Source organism: Octopus sinensis, linkage group LG14 (assembly GCF_006345805.1).
Source record: "Octopus sinensis linkage group LG14, ASM634580v1, whole genome shotgun sequence".
Taxonomy (NCBI): domain Eukaryota; kingdom Metazoa; phylum Mollusca; class Cephalopoda; order Octopoda; family Octopodidae; genus Octopus; species Octopus sinensis.
The window spans coordinates 28375863-28391396 of record NC_043010.1 but is presented as its reverse complement, the minus strand read 5'-3'; the positions used below and the strand labels follow the sequence as shown (position 1 = coordinate 28391396).

Below are 15534 nucleotides of genomic sequence, written 5' to 3'. Positions count from 1 at the left end.
GTCTTCATCTTTATATGCCTTCCGTTATCAGTAATGTTCTCAGGATTTTTAACCTAAAATTCACTTGGGTAGAATATCAGTGTGTATAACATTTATGCTGTATATACAAACGTGCAACACTAGTGACGAACGTCTCGGACATTCTGAACATTGTAGAAAATTCTTGTTCTCGCGCAGAAGTCAGAAAACAAAACAAATTGTGCAAATTGTAGCCAAGTTGCAATCAAATTAATGTACGCACTCGAAACAGCCTTAGATTTAAATACCAGTGTGTATATTGGCACTCCGTCGGTTACGACGGTGAGTGTCACAGTTGATCCGATCAGCGGAACAGCTTGCTCGTGAAATTAACGTGCAAGTGGCTGAGTACACCACAGACACGCTATTCAGCGTGACACAGAATGTGACAGCACTTCCTTCTCCAGCCTCACTTTTCTTTTCAAGTCAAAGCTTGAAAAAGTTGATGATAGCTTGACCAAAGAGGAAAGGTGTGTCTTCAGCCCTTTCTGTCTCGTCCATTACAGAACATCTTTCACCAGACACTAAAGCCTGTCTAACAATAATGATGATGAATTCTTTATTAACTATATGTATTGGCAAAAAAAAAAAAAAAAAAAGGATCGAGGCCGGTGCAGGACGATACTGTGTTGAACTGCCTAAAAATAATGGAAATAAAATAAACGAATAAATGGAAACATCCAACAGACCCACTGATGGGATTTGAACAGTGCATCTATTGTTTACCAGGCGATCGTATTACCGTTTATATTACAGAGCGTCTGTGATTACTGCTTCCGTAACAAAGGTGAGACAGACAGACAGACAGATAGACAGATTCAAAGTCATTGAGTACAGTGTCCGGTTTTCGAATTACACCTGCTTTGTAACGGAGGCAGATTGATGGATGTAATGTAAGAATCGATGATATCGGGCCCCAGTGTTTGACTGATATTTGATTTTTCTCTCTAGAAGGATGGAAGATAGTCGACTTCGGCTGGATTTGAAACTGTAGCGCAAATGATCATTTCTAGAATCGACAAATAATGCAGTTAAGTCTTATCAGTTTTCTGTGTGTGTGTGGCTATAACTTTATTTCATCTCTCATTTCTCTCCTTTTCGACATATGTATATGTGTGTGCATACATACATACACACATACATACATACATACATACGTACGTACCAATCAATATATCACTCTCGCGTTCCACAGGTCAGTTGCAAAAAACGATCAAAAGACGGCGATTTCGGCCGTTTATCCTGTTTTCTATTTTTATTCTCTTTTAAATTTTAAGACACGTTTTAGAAAACGAACTCCATCGAGGATTTCGATCGCTTTGGTAAATATCGTTTTTGTTTCTAGTTGTCTTTTTTGTTTTGTTTTTTTCCTGCTTTTTTTTCTTCCGTCCAGCAAATATATTGATTATTTTTTCGATTAATCAGAATCTAAAATGACCGACTGCCAATCAACGCCGGATAAAACGCCAGGCAGTATTTAGTTATGTCCCTTTATTCCTGGAGTTCCATCGAGGCCAAGTTTGTCTTTGTCCCTACCCCCGGGGTAAAATGAATAGATATTAGTAGGGTGTAGTCGATTAAATCGACTACACCCCACGTCTTTGAATGATCAGTAGACTTACACAAGAGTGACTCATCTTTGTTTCCTCAGGACTTTCTGGGGAAAAAAATGGATATTTCTCAATGAAATTTTCTAAAAAAAAAAAGAAAGTAAAAATATAGGCGTAAACGTGGCTGTGTGAGTAAGAAACTTGCTTCCCAACCACATGGCTTCGGGTTCAGTCCCACTATGTGGCACTTTGGACGAGTGTCTTTTATTTCTGTCTTTTACTATAGCCCCAGGACACCAAAGCCTTGTGAGTGGATCTGGTAAATGGAAACTGAAAGAAGCCCGTTTTGTGTGTGTGTGCGTACATCGTACGTACGTGTGTACATATTTATGCGTGTTTGTGTTGTGTTTGCCCCTCACCACCATTGGACAGTCGACATTCGTTTGTTTACGACCCAATAACTTGACTGTTCGGCAAAAGAGACTGACAGACTAAGTACCAGGCTTTAAAAATTAGTCCTGCGATCGATTTGTTCGACTAGAATCTTTCAAGGATGTGCCCCAGCATGGCCACCGTCTTATTACCGAATGTAATAATTTAAGGATTAAGTACTATCAGGTGTAGAGTCAGATTATATCGAAATTAAATGCAAAAAAAAAAATGGTGGCGCGCTCGCGCGCACACACACACACACACACACATACTCACTCACTCTCTCTCTCTCTCTCTCTCTCTCTCTCTCACACACACACACACTGACAAACATCACACAATTTTCTCAAAATTTCAAGTTATACTTTGTAGATATGTATGTGATATCTGTCAGTGTGTATGTGTACGCGACAACCAATTTATTTTCTACACACTTTAAATTCCAATATAATCAGAATCTATACTATTTCTATGGTATTTGTAGAAAATTTCATGAGAAAATACCAGTTTTTCTGAAAGTTATGAGGAAACACAGTCGGAGGGGCACGTTCATGTAGGTATGCCGGATGATCGGGGCTTTCGCTTCATCATCACCATCATCATTTCACCACCACCATCATCATCATCACTGCCACTACCACCACCACCACCATCCTCTTCACCACCACCATCGTCTATCCATCCATCGTCATCATTTAATGTCCCTTTTGACACGAGGGTTTATCAAGTTTTAATGTCTGCTTTGGCATCGTTTCTACAGCTGGATGCCCTTCTTAACGCCAACTACTTTCACAGATTGTACCTGGTGCTTTTTTTTCAAGGTACCAACACTGATGAAGTACCAAGTATCCGCAAGACTCCTCGACTGAGTGGCGATAGAATCGAGTGATTAAGGAACAAAGATAGAGAGAAAAAGAGGAGGACTGAGAAAGAGAGAGAGAGAGAGAGAGAGGTAAAATCAAGGTACAAGGTGAGTATGAAATACAGAATAGGATAGAGGAACGGGAAAGGTGGATGTACAGGCAAGTGCACTAAGTGAAAATAGTGTGACAGATGATAAGAGATAGGGAATGAGGTTGATGCAGAGGATTCAGTTCAGCGAAAAGGGAATAAGATAAGGAAATAGAGTATCACAGATTGACTGAAAATGGGTGTTAGAATATAAGTTGCAGTAGAAGGCTTGATAGAACCTCATTTCTGCTGAAATGGACAGGTCTTCTCAAGCACAACATATTGCCATTCATCTTGGTCTTCCCTCACCTCTAAGAGGTTCAACATCTTGAGGTCAGTTTTCACTTCTTCATCCCACATATTCCTAGGCTTTCCTTTTCCACAGATTCCTTCCACAGCGATCGACACTTCTTTATACAGCTGTCTGCATCCATCCACACCACATGACGATACTAAAACAATCTTCTCTCCTGCACACCACATCTAATGCTTCTTTTGCCCAATTTTTATCTCAGTACATTTGTATTGTGTTGTACATGCACACTGACATTGCACATCTATCGGTGCATGCTACTTCCATTTCTTTCTATTCTTCGCTTATCTTCTGCATTCACATTCAAAGTTACTCAACCATGTAGCATTACTGTTGTACAATCTGCTTTTCAATCTGATAAAAGGGTCTTTTGTTACCAACAAAGGTAAAAGTTCTCCGAACTTTCTCCATATTATTCTTGCAACTAAACTTTCTATGCTGGAAATCATTGAAGTGTGACTCTCGCCTCCAGAATAAACGGACTTAATCCTAAGCATGCGTCTGTAAGGGTGGATTAGTGGCTTTCGTAGCAAATAAGATTTTGTTGTTAAAATTTATTTGCAATAAATTGGTTATACTTTTATAATGCACAAAATATTTAATAACCATTTTTATACAATTCCGAATTCTATTTAATTATAAAAATATAATGTGCTTTTTTAAAACATCGAATGGCTACGGGGGTCAATCCACGTAAAATAGCGATCAAAGGGGCCCATAAGTAAAAAAAACGGCTGAGAAACATTGGGCTGGATGATATAGTTGGGGCTTGTGGTGGTGGGGGGGGGGGGCACCCCAAAAACTTTAGTTTGGCACTGGAATCGACAAAGTCTTTTCGTAATGGTTCGTTTTCTGATTTGTTTACATTTGTCCAATGTAAGGACTTCAAGTTACTCTCCACCACCGCCACCACCACATTTCTACTTATCTCCCGGTTCCAAATTACCTCTGCACTATTCACATTAACCCCACTCTCTGATTTCAAGAGAAGAGATGAGCAATGACTCTAATATTTGCTGACAAGCTGGCAGAAATGTTAGCACGCCGGGCGAAATGCGTAGCCGTATTTCGTCTGCCGTTACGTTCTGAGTTCAAATTCCGCCGAGGTCAACTTTGCCTTTCACCCTTTAGGGGTCGATTAAATAAGTACCAGTTACGCACTGGGGTCGATATAATCTACTTAATCTGTTTGTCTGTCCTTGTTTGTCCTCTCTGTGTTTAGCCCCTTGTGTGTAGTAAAGAAATAGGTATTTCGTCTGCCGTTACGTTCTGAGTTCAAATTCCGTTGAGGTCGACTTTGCCTTTCATCCTTTCGGGGTCGATTAAATAAGTACTTGTTACGCACTGGGGTCGATGTAATCGACTTAATCCCTTTGTCTGTCCCCTCTATGTTTAGCCCCTTGTGGGCAATAAAGAATTAAATATTTGCTGAATCACAATCAAGGTGATTAAATAAATTATAAGACTTATGGTGAAACTCTCTGCGTTGGGCGTAAGGGACGAACTCCATAACTGATTGAAGTCCTTTATTTTCGGCCGAAAAGAGGGTGTCACAGTTCTAGGACAGCACTCTTCACCCTATGAGATGACATCTAGTCTACCACAGGGATCTGTTCTTGGCCTCCTTTTATTTGTTGCATATGTTAATGACATAGATGCCAACTTAAAGAATGCCACAGTGCTGAAATATGCAGATGACATCAATCTGTACCTCGAAATAAAGAGGTCAGATCCTGTACACTATAGATCTCTATTGCAAGCAGACCTGGACACAATGCAGCAGTGGATCATGGACTGGCAACTCAAGCTGGCTGTGGACAAATGTACCACCATGCATTTTGGGAGGAGAAACCCAGCGTCCACTTACTCCCTCCACAACACTAATCTCAAAAAGTCTTTGTGTGATGTGACCTGGGTGTTATTGTCGACAGTGATTTGTGTTGGACAAAACACATCGCTAAAATTGCCAAGAAGGCTGAAGGTGTCTTGGCATCACTCACCAAGTCCTTTGTGAGCCGCTCTCCAGCTATCTAACTGCGGCTTTATATAGCTATGGTAAGACCTCACCTGGAATTTGCATCACCGGTCTGGAACCCCTATCTTGCCCAGGATATTAATCGTCTGGAAGCCGTTCAGCGATGTGCAACCAAAAGAATACCCTCCATCAGGCATTTACCATATCCTGAACGCCTTACTTCCCTGGGCATGGACACATTGAATTCCAACGTCTGGCACCTGACTTAACAGACACCCATAAGATTATTAACCATCTTACAAACAATAACTCTGAGCACCTTTTCAAACTCCACCCGTCTAACACCCGTGGACATATTTACAAAGTCAGAAAACATCACAGCTCCCATGACTTTCGGAAACATTTTTTCACACTGAGAGTTGCTGAAACATGGAACAAACTGCCGGCATCAGTTGTTAGTTGTCGGAGCACTGCATCCTTCAAAACTTCCATGCTTTCTGAGATTCGCCAACACTACACCTGATTTTCTCCCCTCCATACACACACAAGCATGTATCTGACTCATACATTGTTTGCTTTCCAGACATTTGTACATTACTGCATATACTTTATACGCACTTTCTGACAAGTTGTGGTGCACCTGTATACAATAATTTCATTATTATTATTATCTTATAAAGGGGGACAACTGTGAGTTGGGCTGTATACTGTGGTGCACTGTATACAATAATTTCATTATTATTATTATCTTATAAAGGGGGACAACTGTGAGTTGGGCTTAGTGCCATTTTATATGGTCTCAATAAATTAGAACAATATTCTTTCATTTAATTTATCTAATGAACTAATTATCTTTTAAAAATATGACAAAAACATATCTTCTTTTCTATGTTGTTTTCTTCACACGTAGCCATAAAGCATTGCATGGTGAGTCCCACATGATTTTATAGTTTTAGTTTTATTATTTTTTTTTGCCATATTAACTTTAATAATCCTTTCTATAATAAGCACAGGTCGGTCGATACACCGATTCCCAGTGATCGACTGGTACTTATTTTATCGATCTCAAAAGGATGAAAGACAAAGTCGACCATGGGGAAATTTGAATTCTGACCGTCAAAACGGACAAAATGCTGCTAATAACTTTGTCAAGCTTTGCTTAACCATTCTGCCAACTTCACATTGATTCTAATAACGGTTTCAAATTTTGACACGAGGCTAGCAATTTCGGGGACAGAGGAGGGGTACTAAGTCTATTACATCCCCACCCACCCCCGGTGCTTAAATATTACCTATTTTATTGATCCCCAAAAGGATGACTGGCAAAGTCAACCTCAGTAGAATTTGAACTCAGAACATAAAGATGGGCGAAATGATGCTAAGCAGTTTGTCCAGCATGCTAACGATCCTTTTCTACTCTAGACACAAGGCATGAAATTTGGTGGGAGAGGTCCAGTCAATTAAATCGACCCCAGCATGCAACTGGTACTTAATATATTGACCCCGAAAGGATGAAAGGCAAAGTCGACGTGCTAATGATTCTGCCAGCTCACTGCCTTATAAATTCATTCTAATAATCCTATCTATTATAGGCACAAGGCCTGAAATTTGGGGGAGGGGGATGGTCAATTACATCGATCCCAATACTCAACGGGTACTTATTTTACCGACCCTGAAAAGATGAAAGGTAAAATTGACCCCAGCAGAATTTGAACCCAGATCGTAGCAACGGGTGAAATACAGCTAAGTATTTCATCCAGTGTGTTAACGATTCTGCCAGCTCGCCATAATAATAATAATAATAATAATAAGCAAACTATGCTGGATCATAGATATAGCATGCCCAGCTGACAACAAGGTATGTGATAAGGAAGAAAGAAAAGTCAATAGATATGACAGGTTAGGTTAAGCAGTTGTGGTCGATGAAAAAGGTGGTAGTAGTATCAATAATTGTCTGAGCCCTGGGAACAGTGAGTAAAAATCTTGAGAAGCACATGGAACAAATAGGGGCTGCAATAAGGGTGGAGCACTTGCAGAAAACAGCACTGCTTAGAACCGCTTCAATACTCCGGAAGGTGCTTGAAAAATAAGAGGTGTTACCTTAGTTCACTGGTAGTGAACAGCTTACACCGTTGAGCATCTCCAGCATTAGAAGCTGTGCAAAAGCAGTGATAATAATAATTCTATTTAATTTTGACACAAGATGAACGATATTGAAGGGGAAGGTGGAAGTTGCTTACATCAACCCCACTACTTAAATGATAGTTACTTTATTTACTCAGAAAAGTTAAAAGGCAAAGTTGACCTCTGTGACATTTGAACTCAGCCAGATTCCATACCGCTAAGGATTGTCATTTTGACCTTTCAATAGCTTAATACTGACAGGGGTCGTATACTCCTCCTGTAGATTGCATTTCCTCATTAGAAAAGACAGGATCTCTCCTTCAGTGAGGCAGAAATTGTGTGAATCATTTTGCTGAAGCTCACATCCACCGGCATACCAACCTCCCGCAATTCAAAGCTGGGACTTTTTTATCATTGAGGTTTACTCTTCTTGGTAAATTTGGTCTGGGACTGTTTATTTTTATATTCACATGTTAACTTGGCCATTATAGTAATAAGCATTTTGTCCGATATGCTAAGGATTCAGCTCATTACCTCAATTTTAATAATAATAATAATAATAATAAAAATTTCTTTCATTCACTTGTTTCAATCATTTGAAAGCAGCCATGCTGGAGCACCATCTTTAGTCAAACAAATTGACCCCAGGATTTATTCTCTGTAACCGTTGTACTTATTGTATCAGTGCCTTTTGCTGAACTGCTAAGTTATGGGGGACATAAACACACCAACAGCAATCGTCAAGTGATGGTGGGGAGCAAACACAGACACACAAATACACACCACAAGGGTGGCTGTGTGGTAAGAAGCTTGCTTACCAACCACATGGCTCCGGGTTCAGTCTCACTGCGTGGCACCCTGGGCAAGTGTTTTCTACTATAGCCTCAAGCTGACCAAAGCCTTATGAATGGATTTGATAGATGGAAATTGAAAGAAGCCCGTCGTATATATATATATATATATATATATATATATTTATTGACAGCAGCCACAGCATACATAGATCAGAATTGGACCCTTAGACCCATGTGAACCCTGAGTAACAACTGCCCTGTGTGCCTATGCCTTAAGACAGCACTGCTTGTAAATTCCAATGTGGTTTTCATATATAACTTATGAAAATGGGCCTAAACAGATTTTTCAGTTATTGGGAGTAGAATGACCTCAGTTCTTTTTCTATTTTGAATCTTAACAAGTATATATATCTTCCAGTTGCATGTTCAACCATTCCAAAACCTCTCTGCTCCCCAATTATGTTTCTTTATTAGCCAGACAAGGATGAACACAGAGGGGACAAATTACAAAATAGAGCTTTTCTTTTGGGGAGAAAAAAAAAGAAGTGGGTAGGTTTTCTATCAAAATGGATCGTAAAAAAAATAAGATCAATAGAGATTGTGTATCACAGAAATATCATGATGTAAAGTGTGAAGGGGGAAACAGATAAGGTTTATCCGTGGAAAGAAAAGCCTATGGAAAAGACCACGGTAACCTCAGACAATAATGTCACATGTTAATACATTTAATTGCAAGTAAGTAACTCTCTGTTTTAAATTTTTTCGGGTTCATAGGATTATGCTCAAGGTGGCTTCGTCATTCATATGTGCCATCCTTGCTACATTCACCCATCTTTTTTTGAAACATTCGCTAGACAAAACTTGCCTCTCTACTCTCACTTTCCTTTTCAAGTGATACTCGAAGATGTTGATGAGAGATTGACCAGAGAGGAAAGTGTTTGTCTCCAATCCTTTCAGATGCTTCTACCAGATACATTCTTTCACAATAGCCACAAGTATGATGTAAATAGCTCTTCCTTCACATTTGAAGGAAGGAGGCATAACGATATTGACGCAATTAAACATCCAACATGATGCAATATAGAGATTCATCAGTACAGTCATAAATTAGGCCAGCACCTTAATGGATAACTTAATTTGCATGATTGTACTCTTGAAGTGGTGATGGTGATGGTGGTGGTTATGGTGGTGGTGGTGGTGGTGGTGGTGGTGGTGGCAGTAGTAGTAGTAGTGGTGGTGGTGGTGGTGGTGGTGGTGGTGGTGGTGGTATGTATACGTCCCCATAACTTAGAGTTTTAGCAAAAGAGACTGATAGAATAGCTTAAAAAGAAACAAAAGGTACCAGGATCAATTTGTCTCATTAAGATCCTTCATGGCAGTGTGTCAGCATGGCCACAGTTTAATGACAAAAACAAGTAAAAGATAAATGGCAGATTCTTCCAATTGGTAAGGAAACAGTGAGTTCAGTCTGTGCAATAAAACTAAGAACCTTAAAACTCTATATTTGTCTCTGTTCATGTGTGTGTGTGTGTGTGTGTGTGTGTGTGTGTGTATGAAAATATACCCAAATGTAATACGTATTTATTCACATTGTTTTGAATTAATCTGACATTATCCCATTATTTCCAGGTTTCTATGATGATGTTCACTTTCCAGACATTTTGTACATTACTGCATATGCTTTATACACACTTTTGACAAGTTGTATTAAACGATGATGATGATGATGATCATCATCATCATCATCATCATTTAACATCTGTTTTCCATGCTGGCATGGGTTGGATGGTTCGACTGGGGTCTGGGAAGCCAGGAGGCTGCACCAGGCCCCAGTCTGATCTGGCAGTGTTTCTACAGCTGGATGCCCTTCCTAACGCCAACCACTCCAAGAGTATAGTGGGTGCTTTTTACGTGCCACCAGCACAGGGGCCAGAGGAGCTGGCATCGACCACAATTGGATGGTGCTTGATGTAATTATATATTTTTAGAATGACATTGTGGGGCAGGTATAAGAGACTGGACCTGTCGGATATTTGAGCCCGATATGACAGGCCTAAATGCTAAAGGGTTAAAAATTACACTATTCACTTCATTATGTTACCTCTTTAATCCAGAAAAACAATAAAATATTATGCTTATGCATTTTGCTTTGCAAGATTCTTGATATGAAACCGTGTGTTGAAACAGATATTGTTACATTTCAGGATGGTCGATTTTTTTTTTTTGCCAATTAAACCCACATACTGTATACTTGGTCTTCACTTCCGTTTTTCTTTATAATTATTCTTATTTTAATGTCCTTTGTCTGAAATCTTTCATCACACATCCTGTGACTTCTTCAGTGATTCTCCTATTCTGAGGAGATACATGGGCTGGAGAGGTCACAGGCTGTGTGATGAAAGATTTCAGACAAAGAACATTAGAATAAGAATTATTGTAAAGAAAGCTAAAGTGAAGAACAAGTATAGAGCATATGTGGTTAATTGGCAAAGAAAAAAAAAAAAATAATGACCATCCCCAAATAATAATAATGAAATTATTGTATACAGTGCTCAGGTGCACCACAACTTGTCAAAAGTGCATATAAAGCATATGCAGTAATGTACAAATATCTGGAAAGTGAACAGTGTATGAGTCAGATACATGTTTGTGTGTGTATGGAGGGGAGAAAATCAGGTGTAGTGTTGGCGAATCTCAGAAAGCATGGAAGTTTTAAAGGAGGCAGGGCTCCGACAACTAATAACTGATGCCAGCAGTTTGTTCCATACTTCAGAAACTCTTAGTGTGAAAAAATGTTTCCGAAAGTCATGGGAGCTGTGCTATTTTCTGACTTTGTAAACATGTCCATGGGTGTTAGACAGGTGGAGTTTGAAAAGGTACTCAGAGTAAGTACCTTGTTAGTAAGATGGTTAATAATTTTATGGGTGTCTGCCAAGTCAGCTGCCAGACGTCAGCATTTCAAGGTATCCATGCCCAGGGAAGTAAGGTGTTCAGAATATGGCAAATGCCTGATGGAGGGTATTCTCTTGGTTGCACATCGCTGAACAGTTTCTAGATGATTAATATCCTGGGCAAGATAGGGGTTCCAGACTGATCACAATACAACAAAATAAAGGACATGAATTTAGGTTGCTGTTGTAGAGTCCCATAGCAGTCCTGAACTAGTAGACCTAAGATCAAAGTCGATCCAGTTACATCAATCCAAATCCTTTGGTAAGGTAGGGCATGATTTGAAGGAGGTTTGCTTGCTAATTCTAGCTGGCTTACCACTTGCATTGTTGGCTCATATTAATTATGGGCTCTCCAACATGTAATTTACCCATGGCATTATGAAAAGTATGAGCATAGACTGATGGTTCTACATATAGCACAGGCATGGTGTATGGTAAGTAGCTTACCACATGGTTCAAGGTTCAGTCAAACTGCGTGGCCGACCAAAGCATTGTGAGTGGATTTCGTAGATGGAAACTGAAAAGATCGTACATATATATATATATATATATAATATATATATATATATATATATCTATATATATATATATATATATATATATATATTATATATATATATATTATATATATATATATTATAGAGAGAGAGAGAGAGAGAGAGAGAGAGAGAGAGAGAGATTTATATATATAAATATGTATATATGTGTGTGTATGTCTGTGTTAGTCCCCACACCATCGTTTGACAACCATTGTTGGTGTGTTTATATGTCCCTGTAACTTTGCGGTTCGGCAAAAGTGACTGATAAAATAAGTCCTAGGCTTACAAAGAATAAATCTTGTGGTCGATTTGTTTGACTAAAGGCAGTGCTCCAGCATGACCACAATCAAGTGACTGAAACGAATAAAAGAATATATATATATGTGTTTTGTTATATATATATCGCAAATAAGAAAATGGAGGAGAACAATAGGTGGTTCATCAACTTTTGGATATTAAAATGTTAACTTATTTATTTGTTAAACTGATAATTATAATAGCATACATACATATAGCATATTATTCTTTACATATAAGATATAAGATATAAAATATAGTAATATATAAGGATTATATATATATATATAGTAAAAATTTAGATTCAGATGAATATGATACCAGAATTTAGTACAGTATTATCCATGCATTTTCAAAGTAAAGTGATTAAAATCAAAATAAGCAACAAGGATATCCAGAGGTAATGCAGTACAATCGTTTCATGCAACTCCATTTAATTGAACAATGCAATCATTACATCAATTCAAAATGTAGAGCAATCTTCAGCTGCACAAAGATATAGAATTTAATTAAATTAGAACAGATGGACACATTAGTATAATCATATCTAATTTCTCCAAGAAGTTAAGGAGATAGACAAAGAACATGTTGTCTCTACTTCAGCATAGAAGTATCTAAAATTATCAAGAAGACTCTGCCTGCCACTGATTTTTTGTCTCTATGGGGTTAGTTTTAATTCATAGACTAGTTTATCAAATCCCTTGTATATCTAAGGCTGAGAGAACAGAAGGCAGTATCTGTTATGGGTAGGGCTGAGTGGAGTAGACAGACATTCTAGTTGATATAGTCATAAAAAAATCAACATTTATTATAAGCAATATCATGAGGTTTAGTAAGGGAAGACTTAAAACAACTTAAAAACTTCTATGCTGAAGTAGAGACAACATGTTCTTTGTCTATCTCTTTAAGTTCTTGGAGATTTTAGGTATAATTATATAATGTGTCCATATATATATATATATATATAACCAAGAAAAAAGCAACAAGAATGGATTGGTAGATTAGTACAATTGTTTCATACTATAAACATTTTATTTCAAACTGCAAATATAATGTCAAGTATTCATCAGCTAAATCACATATAGGTTTTCCAAATATCTTAGAGAGTGTAAATATCCATATGAAGTTATAGGAGTGAGTTCCATGAGTCTGAAGTAAGATTTCAAGCAGACTATATGTTTTCCAACAATACAAAGTTTTTAAAATGATTATTAACATCCCAGAGAAGATAAATCTACTCATAAAGATGTGGGTATAAGTTCCAAGAGGCACGAGGAAAGATGCTGGTCATACCACGGTTAAGTTCGCATCTAACTGTTGCAGACAAAATTCTATAGTAGCAAGAAAGACAGCGGGGTAGGTTTAGCTAAAGCAAAGGACATCAAGAGAAAAGAAATGGGGATGTAAGAAGGAATAAAGATACCACAGACAAAGGTCAGTCTATATCTATATATATATATCACCTGTCATGAATTGCCTGTATCTTATTATCGCTTTCTTATTGTTTATAGGAATGCATTCAGAAGATCCCAAGTATGAATCTACGAAGTTCAGTGATGATTATAACAAAGCTAGAATCATTTGTTACATCTGTGGTATTGACTGTAATCCCAAAAATTCATGCCAACATGAAGCACTTTGCCTAAATGACTGGCTCAAGGAAAACCACACGTATGCCTATTATGCACCCCAACAGCCAAAACCATACCCAAATCCTTTCCTTTCAAATGCAAAGCAAATACACAAATACAATCAAACAGCAGCCGACACTGCAGTACGTTGCATTGATATCACACCGAAACCAATTAAAAAACATGATATAAAGAGAATTCCAGCTTTAGGTTTGAAACCACCAAACACTCTGATTCAACCACAGAAATTTGTACGCCAGGACGACCAGGACTATGTTGTGAAAAAGAAAATTCAGGATAAAATTGGTTCTTTGAAGTATGTAGATGAAAAGCTCCCAAAGACTATTCTACATGATGTGCTAGTCAAAACCATGCAGAAATATACACCACTCTTACCTGAACTGAGTGCTCCAAGCAGAATTCCTAGAGAACACCTGTACGGTTATCATGTCGATGAGCTGAATTCAACCAACAAGCTTATTCTAAAGCCATGCTATATTGCAACTGAACAATTGATAAAAAGTGGATTGCCAAGTCATGTGGGACTGGCATCGAGACGACCAGTTCAAATATCATCCAAAATAACTACAATTTAATCAAGATGACATTCTTAGCCCTTTCTACCCCAAACCTGGAAGTGTATAGAATAAAATATGCATGAAGAAAGAAAAACACATGCACATGATAGCTCACATAATATATATATATGTGTGTGTGTATATATATATATATAATATATATATATATTATATATATATATATATATATATATATATATATAATATATATATATATATATATATATATATATATATATATGTGTGTGTGTGTGTGTGTGTGTGTGTGTATGTGTGTGTGTGTGTGTGTGTGTATATGCATATGTATATTTTTGTATGTATATAAATATTTATTTATCTGTTTGTTTCTCTCTCCCTCTCTCTATACACACACACACACACACACACATATATATATATACACATGCATACATATATATGTGTGTGTGATATACACTTACATTCATGCTTAGAGACATACAAACACTCATATGCACATAAGAACAAAAAATTGCAGTTAAAGGCAAATAATTTACTTGTCAGCTTGTGTAGTTTTAATTCAGCTAACAGCACATCACACAATGCATTAGATTGCTGCGAAACTACCACTCTGTAATGAATGATGATTCTGTAGGTAAAAACCATTCTGCATCAATGGCTACATGTGACTTGAAACTGTCAACTGCACCTCTAAACTAGCTTTCACTGCAAAAAAAAAAACCCATATAAAATAAAAAATGCTGCTGTATATTTTAATCCACTCCATATCATAAAATTAACCAAAAATTTTTCAGGAATAAACAAAATGGCTCAATTTAATCTCTCAGGTGTGTTGGCATTCAGATTCTATATTTCAGGATTATTTCCATTTTTGTCAAAGCTGAAATTTCTGCTCTTAACTATTGATGTTTTACACATCATTTCAATTGGTTGGCTCTCCGATTGTCATTTAATTTCTAAGCCCTGAATTTGTACATTGTCCCAACTTATGCTAAATTAATATAAACGTTTCAAATTTACCGGCAAAATTAGTTTAAGACCATGTAATATGTATGCAAATTTTTTTGCCAAAATGGGTGGTCACACAATAATGGGAAAACAACGTAGCCTCAGTCCAGTCATGAGAGCAAAAATCGTATTACTCCACCAGCAAAAAGTTTCCTTTTTGAACATCAACAAGCAACTAAAGTGCAGTAAAATGGCTTGCACTCGGAGTCTGGTCAATATAAAGATCAGCAAAGGACTGGCGCCCCAAGAAAAATGACGGCGCAGTTGGACCGTCGAATCCACTGACTTTCGGAAGGCAACCGAATGCTGACAGCCGTTAACATTTGTAAACAATTGTCCAATGAGAATGGTGTAATTTTTACACTACAAACCGTCCGCAACCGTTTGAGAGAAT

General features: G+C 37.7%; 1 protein-coding gene across 2 annotated transcripts; it reads left to right on the top strand.

Moving 5' to 3' along the window:
* Positions 1 to 693: 693 nt before the first annotated feature.
* On the top strand, positions 694 to 14262 carry LOC118765925. 2 transcript variants are annotated; one of them, XM_036508767.1, is made up of 2 exons: positions 694 to 1048; positions 13456 to 14262. In XM_036508767.1, the coding sequence occupies exon 2, from the start codon at positions 13458 to 13460 to the stop codon at positions 14169 to 14171; it is 714 nt and encodes a 237-aa protein (XP_036364660.1). In that variant the 5' UTR covers positions 694 to 1048; positions 13456 to 13457; the 3' UTR covers positions 14172 to 14262. The 2 variants fall into 2 exon arrangements, with proteins under 2 accessions (XP_036364660.1, XP_036364661.1); XM_036508768.1 differs by lacking the exon at positions 694 to 1048 and adding an exon at positions 1205 to 1340.
* The last annotated feature ends 1272 nt before the right edge of the window (positions 14263 to 15534 follow it).

Bases quoted from the DNA above. Each gene is read 5' to 3' on its own strand.
- LOC118765925 (XM_036508767.1), top strand. From the start codon at position 13,458: ATGCATTCAGAAGATCCCAAGTATGAATCTACGAAGTTCAGTGATGAT.